This window comes from Cervus elaphus, chromosome 33 (assembly GCF_910594005.1).
Source record: "Cervus elaphus chromosome 33, mCerEla1.1, whole genome shotgun sequence".
Lineage (NCBI taxonomy): Eukaryota > Metazoa > Chordata > Mammalia > Artiodactyla > Cervidae > Cervus > Cervus elaphus.
In genome coordinates this window covers 40,381,060-40,399,341 of record NC_057847.1, presented here as the reverse complement: position 1 = coordinate 40,399,341, position 18,282 = coordinate 40,381,060, and the positions used below count along the sequence as shown (strand labels likewise).

Here is an 18,282-nt window from a genome sequence, read left to right as displayed (position 1 = left end):
TGGCTTAAAGCCTTTAGAGTATACATGATTTATAGATAGTTTATAGCATGGCATGCTTTCTATATATTAAAATCCTGTTAAGATAACAATGAGATAAGTACAAATAATGTGAAAACATTTCTCCTAGAATAGAATACTTGCCTTCATGATGCATCATAGTATGAAAAATATAATTTCTTTAGACAATCTTCCATCTTTTTAATACAATTTTAAGTTCTGTATAATGACTCAGACTTTTTCATTATTTTTTCTCTTGTCCCTTCATAGAGTGACACATGAATGCATTTGTGACAATAGGAAAAATGTGTTCGTATTATAGATAAACATAACAAGACTTTTTTTGTGGGATTGTAATGATTTTTTTTTCTTAACAATTGAAAGGCTTTATATCCAATACTGTCAAGCAATTCTCATCACAGGAATTTACTTTTTTAATGCTGGGCTACCATTAAGTATGAGGGATGAAAACATTAGCTGTGAAGGATGAAGAGCTTGTTTATATTGGTTGGTGTGCCTCTAATGTAAGGACTCTGCAACCTTACATTACATCCCTGTGGCATAAGTACTATTTGAAGACCTCAATTAGAACCAAAGGAAAAAAAAGGCCAAATAAGGATTTACGTGTTTTCAGTTTCAAACAAAGACTGAAATTCTAGTGCCTTTAAGTTTGTAAGAGCTTCAAATCAGTAGGTTGTTTAGGCCCATAATTCCATCTAAAACCCTACTCTCATAAGGCCACGCTACAGTGTTATGTTTTGGGCATGTTCCTGTGTTTCTTGTGACATACATGAATTCATGTATCTGCCTGAGCAAACCTGGTGCTTTATGTTCCTTTTATTTCCTTGAATCACAGGAGCTTCAGTTTCAGCGACTCACCCGAGAACTGGAGGTGGAAAGGCAGATTGTTGCCAGTCAACTAGAAAGATGTAGGCTTGGAGCAGAATCACCAAGCATCGCCAGCACCAGGTACAGGGCCAATGGCTCTATCTTTTTAAATGCCTTTATCTTTTTAACTCCCTTCAAGTCATGGGCCATATTAATTGTCCTAGATGCAGCAAATGATGCTTTTAGTGTTGTCGCTGTTTACTTGTCTTCCTAAAATTGGTACCAAAAATGGCAATTTATTCTAATTTTGAGAAACCTCTTGCTATATTGATTATCCTTGTCTTGTGCTTGAAGTGTTTTATCTAGCACTGGTATGGTTCTCTAGTAAAAGCCACTAAGCTGCCTTTAGAAATTTGACTTATTATATGTAGACAAAGTTAATGAATGGTTTTAACAATTAATGGCTAATTATTTGGTAAAGCTAATTGATTTTGGAAACCTGATATTGGTTTTGCTTTTTTTTCTTTTTAACTAAGAAATATTTCTAAGCAATAGCATTTAGCTAGCTTTGAAAAATGCCTTCAGTTTACCTTGAGTTTTCTAGAACTCTGTAAAAATACTACATGAAATGATTACTATTTGAAATAATTGTGTATTCAAATCAGCATAAAACCAGTATATTACTGGACAAAAAAAATTTAATCACAAGTGTTGTTTTATATTTAAATAACCTGTTATGCTATTTAAAAACATAATTAGAATATGAATTACTGCCACAACTCCAACTGGTGAATCACTGTTTATCCAGTCTGTGGGTTTCTTTCGTAGTATTTACATATTCCAAGAAAGCCTACTATGCAGTACTTCTGTTGCTTGCATTTTTAAGCTTAGTTTGTTTATCCCTCAGTAGGTGTGTGCCCGTAGTAACTTGTCTCTTAGTTGTTTCTAACATCATAATTGTTGTACTTCCCTGTATCTCCTATTCATAGCCAAAAAATCCTTCTTGCTGAGTAGAATGCTGTTTGTAGCTAATTGCTATACGTTTAAAATTACTAGACAGATAAATTGTATTCTCATGAATTTTTTCATTTGATCCTTAACAGTTACGCACATTAGTATGTTTAGTACAGCATAAAGCACACAAATAAAATGAATAGAACTTTAAACAAATATCAAGTACTGTGAATATTTTAAAAACATCATTTTTTTATAGGAAGAGAAATTATAAGCAAGGTGTAAAATTATAAATCAAAAATGTCTAACTTATTTTATATAACTCAATTAGATAATTTATTAAGAAAGTTAAAATTATCAAAACAAAAACTTGTTTTAATTTTACCCAGTTTTTTTTTAAGGTTCTCTGTATCTCTAGCACAAAAAAGAGCACTTCACAAGCTCGGTAATGTAGTGTTGAACATTTCCGAAAAGTATGAACCAACAGATTTTGTTCAATAATTTATACTATTAGATAGATTAAATCAATATTTAAAGAATTCAGTTAAGATGTTTATTCTGACAATTTAGACAACTAAAATGAACATAAACGCTTCTCAATAAGCTCCTAGAAATACTTGATATTCAATAATACAGGTCAGTAGCTAGAGGAAATAGTAAAGGAGCAAACAAAATCCTCAGGTTCTAGAAATACAGAACCAGAAGCCAGGGTCACTAGTATTGCCAGTGCAGGAGGCCTGGGCAGAGTCAAGCCCCCAACAATGCACTAGTCTTGGTTTAATCCTCCTTTAGGGACCAAAGAGTGAGGCCTTGTGTGCTCACGGCGGTACGCTTGAACTTGGAAATATAAGCCATGGCCCTCAAATGCACTCTTGGACAAACCCAGGCTTGTACCCCATGTGAATTTAGAGTACAAATGTAATCGTATGCATTCTTCAAGAATCTCCAGCTGAGAAACTAATATCACCAAAGATGAGCTCAGTTCAGTTCAGTTCAGTGGCTCAGTCATGTCCGACTCTTTGTGACCCCATAAACTGCAAAACGCCAGGCCTCCCTGTCCATCACCAGCTCCCAGAGTCCACCCAAACCTATGTCCATTGTGTTTGTGATGCCATCCAACCATCTCATTCTCTGTTGTCCCCTTCTCTTCCTGCCCTCAGTCTTTCCCAGCATCAGGGTCTTTTCCAATGAGTCAGTTCTTCACATCAGATGGCCCAAGTATTGGAGTTTCAGCTTCAACACCAGTCCTTCCAATGAACACCCAGGACTGATCTCCTTTAGGATGGACTGCCTGGATCTCCTTGCAGTCCAAGGGACGCTCAAGAGTCTTCTGCAACACCATAGTTCAAAAGCATCAATTCTTCCGCACTCAGCTTTCTTTATAGTCCAAGTCTCACATCCATACATGACCACTGGAAAAACCATAGCCTTGACTGGACAGACCTTTGTTGGCAAAGTAATGTCTCTGCTTTTTAATATGCTATCTAGGTTGGTCATAACTTTCCTTCCAAGGAGTAAGCATCTTTTAGTTTCATAGCTTCAGTCACCATCTGCAGTGATTTTGGAGCCCAGAAAAATAAAGTCAGCCACTGTTTCCACTCTTTCCCCATCTATTTGTCATGAAGTGATAGGACTGGATGCCATGATCTTGGGTTTCTGAATGTTGACCTTTAAGCCAACTTTTTCACTCTCCTCTTTCACCTTTATCAAGAGGCTCTTTAGTTCTTCACTTTCTGGAATAAGGGTGGTGTCATCTGCATATTGGAGGTTATTGATATTTCTCCCGGCAATCTTGATTCCAGCTTGTGCTTCTTCCAGCCCAGTGTTTCTCATGATGTACTCTGCATATAAGTTAAATAAGCAGGGTGATAATATACAGCCTTGACGTACTCCTTTTCCTATGTGGAAACAGTCTGTTGTTCCATGTCCAGTTCTAACTGTTGCTTCCTGACCTGCATACAGATTTCTCAAGAGGCAGGTCAGGTGGTCTGGTATTCCCGTCTCTTTCAGAATTTTCCACAGTTTGTTGTGATCCACACAGTCAAAGGCTTTGGCATAGTCAATAAATCAGAAATAGATGTTTTTCTGGAACTTTGTTGCTTTTTTGATGATCCAGCAGATGTTGGCAATTTGATCTCTGGTTCCTCTGCCTTTTTGAAAACCAGCTTGAACATCTGGAAGTTCATGGTTCATGTATTGCTGAAGCCTGGATTGGAGAATTTTAAGCATCACTCTACTAGCGTGTGAGATGAGTGCAATTGTGCGGTAGTTTGAGCATTCTTTGGCATTACCTTTCTTTGGGAATAGAATGAAAACTGACCTTTTCCAGTCCTGTGGCCACTGCTGAGTTTTCCAAATTTGCTGGCTCACAATCAGATTATTAAAAACTCAAGTCAAAAATAACTCATCCATGAGAAGAATCAGTAGGCCAGAGAGTAGGACTTAAAACTGAGAACTTAATGTCATAGGAGAAAGTCTGACAGGTATGCACAGGAAGACAAATACAAATGCTTATTGTAACTTTTGCAAAAGTAAAAGCTGAGAATCAAGATAGATATGGGAAATAAACTGTGAATAAGTAAACTCAAGAGCCATTAAAATGAAATAACTACATGTGTCAACAGGGATATCTTTGCAAAGCAGTCTTTTGAGTGAAAACTACAAGTTGCAAAAGAATAGATATGAGGTAATCCTTATGAACATTTAAAAATATATATGGTACTGAATTTAAATAGTGTTTGATATTGTTTATACATCAGTGCATCTCTAGTGGAAGTATAAAAAATATTTCAGGATGATACCAATTTAAGATAGTGGTACCTCTAGGGAGGAAGGGAAGGAGGGAACAATTAGGAATTCAGCTTTAACCAAATCTGTAACATTTTATTTAAGATTGCCATCTGAAATAAACATAACAAAAACATTAATATCAGTTAAACAAGGGAATTATTGGTACATGCATGGTGATTAGATACTTTTCTGTACTAAAAGTTTTAAATATAGGGTTATAGTTTGAATTAGGTTATTCCACAAGTTCGTTAGAAACTGGTTGGTAGAATCATGTTAGGATTTGGGGCTTGGTGTCTGATTCTCAGTGCCCAGCTTGGTGCCTGGCTCGGCACTGGAGCTCAGCCGGAGAATGTGGGGTGGGTGAGTGGGTCCTGCAGAAGTGGGAGTCTGGCTGACCCACGACAAGGGGAAAGTATGCACAGAAGTGTGTGTCACACTGCAGTATTGGAGGCCCAAGAGGCATGGTAGTGTCTAGGATGTGTCCTGAAAGCACCTCGTGGCTTTTGAGTTGGAAGAGTAAAGCTGGCCTTTGATTCTGGAGAACTGGGAACCCGTGAAGATAGATGAGTGTCACCTTCCATTAGGTCTGTAAAGTAGACATGTTGAAACACGTTGTTGTAGTTGGAGGTGGTTGTTCTGATAGTGTAGGGTGAGGTCAGAATGGAGAGAGGCCAGGCAGCAGGACAGGAATCTGTTATGGAACAGGGGTTGAGAAGAAAGTCGGTTTCTTTATTCTGTGAATTCTGCTTGGAATGATAAATGATCCACTTTGATTTTCCTGGTCCCATCTCAGTTGTATTCTTATGTATTCTTGATGTCCCCAACTAAGTGCTAACCAACTCTTAACAACCTTTCCTGTATTTCTCCAGGGAAGTCACCTCTTCATCGAAACTCTTATACTGTTCCTCTGTGCATGTATTAGCCTCCTATGAGGTGGTAAGGCCCACCCCAGCCCCACCCCCACAGCCCTGACACCCTGCTAAGTGCTCATTGAATGAATAATGTTGTTTAATGAAGCTCAGTTTGGTTTAAGTTCCTCAGGTAAGCATGCTTTACTGTTGGTCACTTACTTGATATTCACCCCTTCTCACATCTGCCTTCTTCACACCTTTCATTGTGGTTTTTGGTGGACCTTTAGAAAGACTATTGACACAATTACTTTTCCCAGGTTTAACACTGGCACGAGCCATTTAGAAAATAGTGTCAGTGAAGGGAGATAGGCTTTTACTGTATCACTTGAGAGAGCCCCCTTTTGTCTGCCAGTCCCCACCAACAGTCTCAGAACTGGAATCTAAAGATAAAATAGCTCTCAGACCCAAACCCTCTTTCCTGTCAGCCGTTTCTGATTTGCACTGCTTCCAGCCAGGAAACTTCCTTTCAGGATTCAGGTCCTTCTTACTTAGAAGTGAGGAGGATGGAGGATTTCAACAGGACGGAGGATTTGAAAACCAGTTGTCTTTACGTTGTTTGATTTAGATCCTGTGTCAGAGTTTGTAAGGTGATCTGTAAGATTTTATTTTTCCAAGTCCAGATATGATCTACCAGGGTAACAAAAAGCATACTTCAATTTACTTTTTCAGTTGTCCGAAGTTCTTGCCATATTGGCTTCATCATGTGAAGAAGAAGGAGGCAGTGGCATGGGGGCCTATCAAATGAGTGAGTGAGTGAGTGAGTAAAAGTCGCTCAGTCGTGTCCGACCTTTTGCAACCCTATGGGCTATAGTCCATGCAGTTCTCCAGGCCAGAACACTGGAGTGGGTTGCCATTCCCTCCTCCAGGGGATCTTCCCAACCCAGGGATCAAACCCAGGTCTCCTGCATTGCAGGCGGATTCTTTACCAGCTGAGCGACAAGGGAAGTCCAAGAATACTGGAGTGGGTAGCCTATCCCTTCTCCAGCGGATCTTCCTCACCCAGGAATCAAACCGGGGTCTCCTGCATTGCAGGTGGATTCTTTACCAAGTGAGCTATGAGGGAAGCCCTGCCTATTGAATAAATGACTCTAATATTGTATTAAATAATATACTGTGGAGCCCTCTCCCACATGGCTAGAAAGACCAGCGATTTGGTTTCTTCACACTTGTAGTACCAAAGATGAATTTTTGACCCTGCCATGAGGTGTCTCCATTTTATAGTAGGGAAACTGGACCTTTGCATGTGGTTATTTAGGAAGTGTCCTAAAAAGTGAGATAGACAGTTGCCTTTGGCAGTTCTCTTGCAATCTGCCTTGCTGAGAACATTAGAAAACTATTAATGATTATCGATGATTGCTAGGTTTTCTATTAATGACTGTTTGGAAGTAGTAGTCTTCTAAACAAGGTAATAATAAAAATTCCCATTTCCAATATGATTTTTCATTTGTTTTATTTACTACAAAAAAACATTAGTAACACTAGTAGTAACATCAGCAATATCAATATACAATCATCCTTAATCCAGAATTAATGGTGACTGTATCTGAAGATGATATTTCAGACCAAAAATAATCACTGCAAATTGAGAAATCTTGAAGGGGAGATATGGGGTTAGTTAATAGAGAAGTTGGAGACTTTCTGCCTTTGCACCAAGTATGCTATAGTTACCTGTGTATTTAACAGTTATCTATTTTAATATTTCACCTGATTAATGATAGGCTATGAATAGTAAGCAAATTATACCTTTTCTGCATTTATACTGAGTATAATATAGTTATTTATATATTTAATTTTTTTCCTCATTTAAAGTGGGCCTTGGAATCAGTTAATAGAGAAGATACCAATTTTCCACATTTGTTTTGCATATACTACAGTTATCTACGTATCCAACATTTCACCTTATAGAAAGTAGGCTGTGGAATCTGTTTATTTCTGCATTTGTAGTGAGTACAATGTAGTAATCTATGTACTACTAAATATTTTACCTCTCTATGTATTTGACACATTTGGAAAGTTCAAAAACCAACAGTGGATGAGGGAATTAGGGCAAAGATAAAAATTAGGAAAATAAGATGAAGCAAAGGTTAAAATAGTATACAAAATGTGTCTTATTAGTATACCATGCACTGGCTCAAAGTAGAGAGCCACTTTGACTCTGTCCTGGTTGCCAGGCTAAAGAAAGAAACATCAATGAATTATATGATTTAGAGTGTCTGGAAGATAAACACAAACCAGGTTACTCAGGAGGATTTACTGTTCCTGGGGCTGAGACTTGAGAGTATTCTCTTGTGTGTCACTATTAGACCTCTGCATAATGAGGCAGGCAGCATGCCTAGTATTTTCTGTCTGAGTTACAATACAGTATCAGGCTCATAGGGTTCTCCCTTTGGTCACTAAAGAGTGTATGAATGGATAGGGAAGCAACTTAGCTAAAGTAATGCTCAGCTAAAGTAATTCTCCAAGAGATCAATCCTGTCACTCCAGTTTGGTTGGGGAATGATATTCAGCATATGTAGATGGAGGGGTCAATTTCAGGTCTTCCACACAGGCAGCCTGCCATGGTGATGTTCTGTTTGCAGAGCCTCTTAGAGTCATGGGTGGCCTTGGGTTCCAAGGTGTAAGAGGTCCATGTTGCAGATCACTGTGCGGGTGCATGATGCTCATGCCTTAGCAACAGAAATGGTCCTCAGGGAATGCTAAGGTATGTACAGCTCATCTCAGGAGAATCTCATAGCACAAGCACCTCACAGGAAAATAATGCCCTTTAAAATTCCTGCTTCCCATGGGCTGAGCAACAACCTGCAAATCCAAATTTTCATGAATGTAGGATTTATTCTTTTTCTCTTTGCAGTATCATCAGTGGGGTGTTTTTCTCACCTCAGCCGGTTTAGCAAGGGAACTTAGACTTACTCTGCCTACATATACTTCCAAGGGCGTAGAAGGGGACAAGGGTGTCCAAAGCTCCATTCTTTTTAACTGACTGTGGAGTTACTTAGCCAATTTGTAAAGTTCAAGAAAATATAAAGAGAAAAATTCTAAATTCTACCATTCAGAGATAACCACTTTATTTTAGATCAAGTTTACTGAAGTGTGTAATTAACTTACAGTAAAATTTACCCTTGGTAGCATATGGTTTTATGGGTTTTGGCAATTTATCGTTTAATTGTATAACCACCATCATATCATGATCAATATATAAAATGTTAACCCTCCAAAAGTTAGGCATCCACTTCTAAAAATTTCCTGCATTTCATTCTCTTCAAGAAAAATTAAGTTTAAGATAGTTCCCTCCAGCTAACTTTGTGTCTTGTTGCCAGAGCCCCACTTTGATATGCCACTTCTGAGTTTCAGTGGCTCCCACCAGCCTGAGGAGTTCTCAGGGAGACAAGTGCTTGGAGCTGCACCCAAAGGATGCTAATTTAGCAGTGGTTAGAGATGACTACAGCCTTCCCATGGCAAGCTGCACTCAGTGAGTAGAGGACTTGGCCAGGGGAACTACTGCAAGGTACATCCAGCCTTCCAGTGTTAAGTTATGGTCTGTATTGCATGTTTCATCCAAGCAGAGAAATTATACTAGTTGTCGGCTTGCTGGGTAACAAAACTGTGGAAGGAGAAGAAAGTATAGTTCAAAATGAAAAGTCAGTAAATATAAATATGATCTCACAATTCAAGAAATTATCCCTGAGATTTTATAGTACACAATTACAAAACTATTTCTAATATCAGGCTTAGAATCTTAGCAATGCCCAGAAACGGAAATTTCACTTCTCATTTACTTCTTGATAAAGGAGAAAGTTTATTTCTTTGGGACATGTTGGTTCCACATATTTTCTAAAGTAAATCATAACTTGCCTGCTTCTTAAGATGAAGCACTAAATTTTCATTTATACTGAAGTCAAAAAGACTTAGTTAAAAAGTGCATATTTTATTAATTGTGGAAAATACTAATGACAACTTTTAAAATTAAAGCTTAGTTTAAAATTGTTGCTTTGATTTTATTTATTTTTTTTTTTGCACATTGTTTTAAAATTTGTTTATGCCAGTTGGATGCAGTTGGCTCCTTTGCATTCTCTGTCCTTTAACTGACTGCCATTGGTGTTGGGAAGTACTCTAGACCCTGAAAAAACTCCTGTCCATATCTATCAACTGAATGAGGGGGGAAATGGGTGGCATTATTGAAATTAAAAAACTTCCCTCTCATCCTAAGATTCTCTCTCCCTTTTGAGTTAGTTAAAGCTTTGCTAGAGTAGAATTCTTTATGGTTTCAGAAAGGTCATACAATCTTGACAAATAGTCTTCTTATCACCATTTAAGAAAAGGACTCTGTTATTTTTTAATGACAAGATTTGATTCCCCACTGCCATTCAGGCTTTTTTTTTTTTTTTAAATACTTTATAGGATCATCTGCTAGTGCCCATCAGGCTTCTATTGATACTATTAAAAATTCTAAAAATGCCTTAGGGCTGACAGTCGCAGAAAAGGCTCTTTCTTGGGTCAGGTCTTTTCTTCAGCAAATATTTTTAAGTCATTGTGAAATATACTTCCTCAAATGGAAAGTCTTTGAAAAGACTGAATGCTTATGCTTTGACAGCTTATTACTTATTTAACGTACCACTTGAGGAAGATGCTTGATAAAATTTTGTCCCTTTGACCTTCAGTACTCTTACCAGCCAAAACCTGGATTTTTGTAATAGTAATTTTATTGAGATATATTTCACATATCATAAACTTGATACTTTTAAGTGTATGAACACCTTCAGTAATTTTTAGTATATTCACAGAGCTGTGCAGTCATCACCACTGTCTAATTTAAGAACATTTTCACCATTCTGAAAAGGAACCTGCTACCCATTAGCACACTCCCCTAGTGACTCAATGGTAAAGAATATGCCTGCAATGTGGGACATACAGGTTCGATCCCTGGGTTGGGAAGATCCCCTGGAGAAGGGAATGGCAACCCACTCTGGGATTCTTGCCTGGCGAAGCCTATGGACAGAAGCCTGGCAGGCTACAGTCCATGGGATCCCAAAGAATCAGATGTGACTGAGCAACTTACACACACACACTCATTAACACTCCTTCCCTATTTTTCCTTCCCCCTACCCCTAGGAACCAATAATCTATTTTCTGTCTCTATGGGTTTGCCTATTCTGGATGTTTCCTATATGTGACATCATATGATAAATAGCCTTTTGTAACTGGCTTCTTTCACTTACCATGGTAATTTCAAGATTCATCCATGTTTTAAATATCAGTTCTTTATCCCTTTTTATCTCCAAATAATATTTCACTATATGGCTATACCATATGTACATATATGGATTACAAGCTGGATTTAGAAAAGGCAGAGGAACCAGAGATCAACTTGCCAACATCTGATGGATCATAGAAAAAGCAAGGAAATTCCAAAAAGAAACATCAACTTCTGCTTTATTGACTATACTAAAGCCTTTGACTATATGAATCACAACAAACTGGAAAATGCTTTAAGAAATGGGAATACCAGATCACATTACCTGTCTTTCTGAGAAACCTATATACAGGTCAAGAAGCAGCAGTTAGAACCTGACATAGGAAAACAAACTGGTTCAAAATTGGGAAAAGAGTACGTTAAAGCTGTATGTGTCACCTTGCTTTTTTAACTTCTATACAGAGTATATCATGCAAAATGCTGGGCTGGATGACTCACAAGCTAGAATCAAGATTGCCAAGAGAGATATCAACAGCCTCAGATACAGAAATAACAGATGATACCTCTTTATTGGCAGAAAGTGAAGAGGAACCTAAGAGCCTCCTGATGAAGGTGAAAGAGGAGAGTGAAAAAGCTGGCTTAAAACTCAACATTCAAAAACCAAAATCATGGCATCAGGTCCCATCAGTTCAGTTTAGTTCAGTCGCTCTGTTGTGTCCGACTCTTTGCGACCCCATGGACTGCAGCACGCCAGGCTTCCCTGTCTATCACCAACTCCCAGAGCCTACTCAAACTCATGTGCATCATGTCGGTGATGCCATCCAACCATCTCATCCTCTGTCATCCCCTTCTCCTCCCGCCTTCAGTCATTCCCAGCATCAGGGTCTTTTCCAATGAGTTGGTTCTTCACATCAGGTGACCCAAGTATTGGAGTTTCATCTTCAGCATCAGTCCTTCCAATGAATATTCAGTTCCCATCACTTCATGGCAAACAGATGGAGAAAAAATGGAAACAGTGACAGATTTTATTTTCTTGGGTTCCAAAATCACTGTGGATGATGACTACAGCCACAAAATTAAAAGATGCTTGCCCCTTGATAGAAAAGCTATGACAAACCTGGACAGTGTGTTTAAAAGCAGAGACATCGCTTTGCCAACAAAGGTCCATATAGTCAAAGCTATGATTTTTCCAGTAGTTGAGGCTGGATGTGAGAGTTGGACTGTAAAGAAGGCTAAGCACTGCAGAATTGATGCTTTTGAACTGTGATGCTGGAGAAGACTCTTGAGAGTCCCTTGGACAGTAAGGAGAGCAAGCCAATCAATCCTAAAGGAAATCAGTCCTGATTATTCATTGGAAGGACTGATGCTGAAGCTGAAGTTCCAGTACTTTGCCCACCTGATGCAAAGAGCCAACTCTTTGGGAAAGAATCTTATGCTGGAAAAGATTGAGGGCAAGAGGAGAAGCGGGTGACAGAGGAATGATATGGTTGGATGGCATCATCAACTCAATGGACATGAGTTTGAGCAAACTCAGGGAGATAGTGAAAGACAGGGAAGCCTGACATGCTGTCCTTGAGGTTGCAAAGAGTCAGACACGACTTAGTGACTGAACAACAGCATGGATAGACTACATTTTGTTTATTCTTTTATCACCTAATGGGTTGTTGTTTTTTTTTTATTGTTTCCAGGCTTTTTAGCAACTGAGAATAATGCTATGTCTCAGGTTTTAGGAGGAGAACATCCTAAGGGTTCTGGTCCAGGCATTCTTACTTTGGCATCAGGGAGAGATACAGAGAGTAGTCAAGATTCCCCTCTGAGCCTCTCTATCTAAGGCTCTATCTGAGCCTCTTCTACTCCCTCCAAAGGACTTGTCTGCTTTTCTCTCTCCTTTGTTCTGTTAGGGTAAACCGTTGTATGTTGCTGAGTTAGCTGAGTTAGTTTTATGTGTATAGTATGTAAGCTGTTTGGGAGTTCTCTGACGTTCATCAATCAGCAAATAGTTCACCGTATTTCCTTTCTTCGCCTTGTGTTTGGTCACTGGTGACTCTTAACAGTCAAACAAATAAAAGCTGTCTATGTAGACTTAAAATTCTGACTAAATGAAGAGTAAACTATTTGATATTTGAATGTAATTATCAGAAACCCTCTTTGGGATTGCTATAGTGAATATTTAATAAATGGATGCTCTTCTGAACAAATTTAGTAACAGTGTATGTTTATGATTCAACTCTCCTGTGTTAACACAGTAAAAGTAACGCATCTGAAAGATACAAATGAGATTGTGGCTGACTACAGCTCTATATAAGTCCTTTCCTGGAGCAAATTACTCAAGCACAGTTCTTTCAAGAGGCGTTTTAATTGATACTTCACAATGCCATTGCGATCACAAGCCAGTTTCATCTGGAATATACTGATCCAAGTGGCAACTATCTCTCTACATTTGAATTAAACTCCATAAACTAAGTCTTATGTAGGGAATGTGGAGAAGGAAATGGCAACCCACTCCAGTATTCTTGCCTAGAGAATCCCGTGGACAGAGGAGCCTGGTAGGCTGCTGTCCATAGGGTCACAGAGTCAGGCACAACTGAAGTGACTTAGCGTAGCATGTAGGGCATGAGCTCAAGGTACTTCAACCACTATTCCCTTAAGATAACCTATTTTAATCTAAGAAACGTGGCCATATAGAATTGGGATTTTAAGCCAAGTAATAGTATCATAAATATTAGAATCTTTTATGGACCTGAAACATTAAACAACAAAATGCTGTAATCATAGTGAATAAATATTTCAAAATGAATTAGTTACTGCTTAAACTGAGCATTTTAAAATGTTAAGTTGGTGATATGGTTAGAAGGAGCCACAAAAAGAGATCAAGTTTATAGTTGGCATCAAAGTTTCAGATTAAGACTTTTAATACATTTGGTTAAATACAGAAGCAGCCCAGGTGTATCAACTTTCCTAATTAATGAAGAGGAAAATACTTTTTGAAATTCAGAAGCCCATGCATCTAAAATATAGGTACCATGCCATTATTTAATTATATATTAAAGAACTAATTTCATTAAAATAACATCATTTCATTTTCTGTAATTTTTCATAGTTCATTTCTATAATTACAATTCCTAAAATAGGTAACAGTGATGAATTATTGAATCAATACAAGAATTATATTACTAGCCCCCACTCTTAGTCATTAGGTTTTTTTAAAACCATGTGTATATATTGATTAATTATAAAGTTATTTAAATAGCCATATAGTGTATATCAGGATGCTTTTTGGAAAGATTTACTGCCTTTTAGGAATTAATATAATAATCACTTTAATTCTATATTTTCTTATCACTTATTTTGCATTTTTTAATCTTTACCTTGAGAGATGTGAAAAATACTAAAAATTACAGAGAATGATATAACAAAAGTTCAGGTACATTCCAGAATTGAAAAGCATTGCTAATTCATCATTGTGGCTTTTTATATAAAAAATATACTAAACATAAAATTCAAGACCTCTTTGTCCCATTCTCCCTTCCCAGTAGGTATTAACTAAGATACAGTCTTACTCTGTGTACTTTTGTATAATATATATTCATCATATACGTCCGTGGCCTGTGTTTTGTGTGCTTTTTGGTGACATACACATGATATACTCTGTATGTCATTCATCTTGATTACTCGGTGTTTGAGATCTATTCATATTGATATGTGTAGATCTAGTTTATTTAACTGCTGTTATTTATTTATGTCACAGGATATTAAACTCTCCATTCCCCTATTGAAGAACATTTATGTTACACCTTTAAGTATTTTCAGTAATGCAGTAGTGAACATTTGGAGACATATCTCATGTTTTACATATATGAGGTTCTAGAAAAGGCATCATTAGAAGTAGAATACTTGTGGGAATGCAAACTAGTACAGCCGCTATGGAAAACAGTGTGGAGATTTCTTAAAAAACTGGAAATAGAACTGCCATATGACCCAGCAATCCCACTTCTGGGCATACACACTGAGGAAACCAGATCTGAAAGAGACACATGCACCCCAATGTTCATCGCAGCACTGTTTATAATAGCCAGGACATGGAAGCAACCTAGATGCCCATCAGCAGATGAATGGATAAGGAAGCTGTGGTACATATACACCATGGAATATTACTCAGCCGTTAAAAAGAATTCATTTGAATCAGTCCTAATGAGATGGATGAAACTGGAGCCCATTATACAGAGTGAAGTAAGCCAGAAAGATAAAGAACATTACAACATACTAACACATATATATGGAATCTAGAAAGATGGTAACGATAACCCTATATGCAAAACAGAAAAAGAGATACAGAAATACAGAACAGACTTTTGAACTCTGTAGGAGAAGGTGAGGGTGGGATGTTTCAAAAGAACAGCATGTATATTATCTATGGTGAAACAGATCACCAGCCCAGGTGGGATGCATGAGACAAGTGCTCGGGCCTGGTGCACTGGGAAGACCCAGAGGAATCGGGTGGAGAGGGAGGTGGGAGAGGGGATCGGGATGGGGAATACATGTAAATCTATGGCTGATTCTTATCAAAACCCACTGAAATGTTGTGAAGTAATTAGCCTCCAACTAATAAAAAAAAAAGAAAGAAAGAAAGAAAAAATTGCAAAAAAAAAAAGAAATAAAACTTCCAGCTGAGAAAAGAAAAAAAAAAAAAAGAAGTAGAATACTTGGTACATAATGAATGCATGTTTTCCATTTTTCTAGATCTTGCTAAATTGCTTTCTCAGGTTACCACAACAATTGCACCCTCTCGAGCAGTATGTGAAAAAGTTCCAGGTTCCCTCTCTTTCTCTCTCTTTTTTTTTTTCTTTTTTAGCCAACATTTGATAGTAGACATGCCCAGTCTAATGTTTTCTCATTTTACTTTGCATTTTCTTGATGGCTGGTAGGGTTAAGTATCTTTTCACATCCTTTTGATATATTTGCATTTCCCCTTCTATTCATATCCTTTGCCTATTTTTCTAATGAGGAATTTGGTTTATTCTTTTCGTTTCTATCATTAGTCTTATTGAGCTGGAATAACTCTAGGATATACATCTAAAATAGTATAGGCCTTGGTACACCACAACACAAAGAATACCTTATTAATCTATTTTTAGAATATAAATTTTTAGTGTTATGACAAGTATGTAGGAGAAACCATCCTCTATATGTGATATATAAAAATGGATCCCAAATTCTCCAAATCTACCCAAACAGATGATACTGACATTCCTTTCTGCTTCTATATTTCCTTTAGTGATTGCATTTGTTTTTTTTTGCAAATGTTTATGATGTCTTCTGTAAATTCATTCAATAAATAGTATACCTTGGCTTTATCCCAGAGATACAAAATACAGAAGCCTGGAATTTCCACTCTACTAGGAGGGACCATTGTGTGTAATTAATTAGCCAGATGAGAAAGCAGCTTAGAAGCATGAAATGTATGTCTATGTTATATTATTTTTAATTTTTGAAGAGTGCTGTGTTGATCAGATCACATTGCCCTGTCTCTTTCCAGGGAGGCCTTACTTTGGTGTTTTTGATTCTCATATCTTTAGGTGAAATTACTTCCTTGTAATTATATTAGAGGAAAGAGAACAGCAGCCATTGAGCACCTATGATATAGTAAACATTTTTGCTAGTTAATGTTTTGTACTCATTATCTGCTTATTGTTCAAGGGTTTCTGTTTTAGTTTGTTTTTGTTTGCTTTGGTTTTTATGATTATTGTAATAACATACAATTATAATAATGTTAGCCTGATTTTTTAACATTAAGATATTTTCTCTTAAAGATAATGTTATTCTCTTTGTTTCTCCACCATGCTGTCAAGAATTAGTTACTACCACTGTTTTGTCTCTCCTTCACAGAAATTTTGGATTGGCTGCTAATTTCTATTCTTGGTTGGTCATAGGCATGTTACAAGAAGTCATGTAGATATTATTTCAAAGATTCTGTAAAACAATCTTGAGAAAAGTTGCCACTAATGTACTCTCTGCAATTCATTTGGCGGGGAGGGGGGCAGTTTACCATGCTTTCATCTAATCCTTTTACTCTCCATGATGAGCTAAAGGAAGGTTGGTATTTAAGTTCACATTCTTATTACCATTTGGCAGGTTAAAGACACAGCAGAGAAAGACTGATGTGTGTCATGTGATGTTTCCTTAGTCCTTCAGAGAACTACTGTATACACTGTAGCCAATGATGTATAGAAAAGGCAATTGGAAATGTGATTATCCGCCTAAAAGTGAGAGCCATTCATTAGTGCATTTTCAGCAATTAATCATCTTGCCATAAAAATGAACATGGCATGTCTGCCAAGGGCTGGGAGAAACAACTGACAGGTTTGCCAGACTTTGCAGTGACTAAATTGTTATTAGAGCTCTCCTCCCTGAGGCCTCACAATCTATTTAATAACAAATCAATCTAATCTGTTTCTTGCATAGATTTCTCTGCTCTGCTGTTGTGTTACTCTCCAATTAACTAGGGAGAAAACCACTCTGAAACCGAAGAGAAAGAAGGCCTGTGGGCTACAGATTTTCATAGCTAAAAAAATTTTACATTAAACAATTACACATTTTAACCACTTTCAGATAGTTTAGATACAGCATTGTTTTGCATTATTGGATTGCTAGAGGCCAGGGAAGAATGTCTTTAGGGTGTGCATGTATGTTTATTTCTTCTAGCCTTTTATTTTTTTTTTTTTCAAAGAAAAATAGCAGCCAGTTATGCTAGGATCTTATGATCTGTTGTTTCTGCTTCAGAATACATCAGTTAAAGGTTGATCTATACCCAGCTTTAGTTACATTATCAATAAGGAGGCTAATTGAGCCACAGAGAAAAGTCAAGCAAAATTATCAACCATCATCTAAGAACTGGTGTTTTGGAAGTACAAAATACAGATTTATATCTATTTCCTGAGCAGCATTAGCAAAATACTTTTCAGTAAAGACTTATTTAGAAGTAGTAAGTAAAGCATTTTTGTATTCCTTATGAACATAAATACAAAGGTAGACACTACTATTGACTAGAGTAGTACATTAAAGTCTAAAAGTTAAAATCTTGGGTGAGTTTTTTTTGCAGCCACTAACAAAATAACGTATCTTCATCAATGATCATCAGTGACTGGCTAAAATCATTAACTGAAAATTGATGAGAAACTTGACAATAAATGGATGGCTGACAGCACCTGAGCTCATTGATTTTATGTTTTACAAAGCAGAACACAGAACTTTTGGCCTTCTGATGAGAGGCAATGAGAAGTGCATACCATTACCTATGACATATTCTTGCCCTCAGATTTCTCAGTTATCTGGATTTAAGTACCAATTCATAGGAAATTGGAGACAGAGAAACAGAGTAAGTGACACTGTGCTGGTGTGTTAGTTAGATCCAGTCTGTCAGGAATTTTGCAGAGCAAATGAAATCAGTTGAAACAGGAAAAAAAGAAAAAGTAAGAGAGAGGGCGAAATTTTGCATGAAAGATTTTTAGAGACATAGCAACCAAATACAATGTGTAGACCTTGATTTGGTGTTGGTTCAAACAACTGTTTTTTTTTTTAATTCAAACAGGGACTTTGAATACATTGACTAGA

General features: G+C 37.2%; 1 protein-coding gene across 15 annotated transcripts in view; it reads left to right on the top strand.

Annotated features, from left to right (window-relative positions):
* The window catches only part of PKP4 (plakophilin 4), a 248,764-nt gene that overhangs the window by 129,575 nt on the left and 100,907 nt on the right, over positions 1 to 18,282 (top strand). For 13 of the 15 annotated variants that reach the window (XM_043894948.1, XM_043894946.1, XM_043894943.1 and 10 more), the window contains one exon: positions 854 to 966. In XM_043894948.1, coding sequence (XP_043750883.1) covers positions 854 to 966 — 113 coding nt within the window. Of the gene's footprint in view, positions 1 to 853; positions 967 to 6,149; positions 6,226 to 18,282 lie in introns of all 15 variants that reach the window. The other 2 variants (XM_043894951.1, XM_043894953.1) reach the window with 1 other exon arrangement.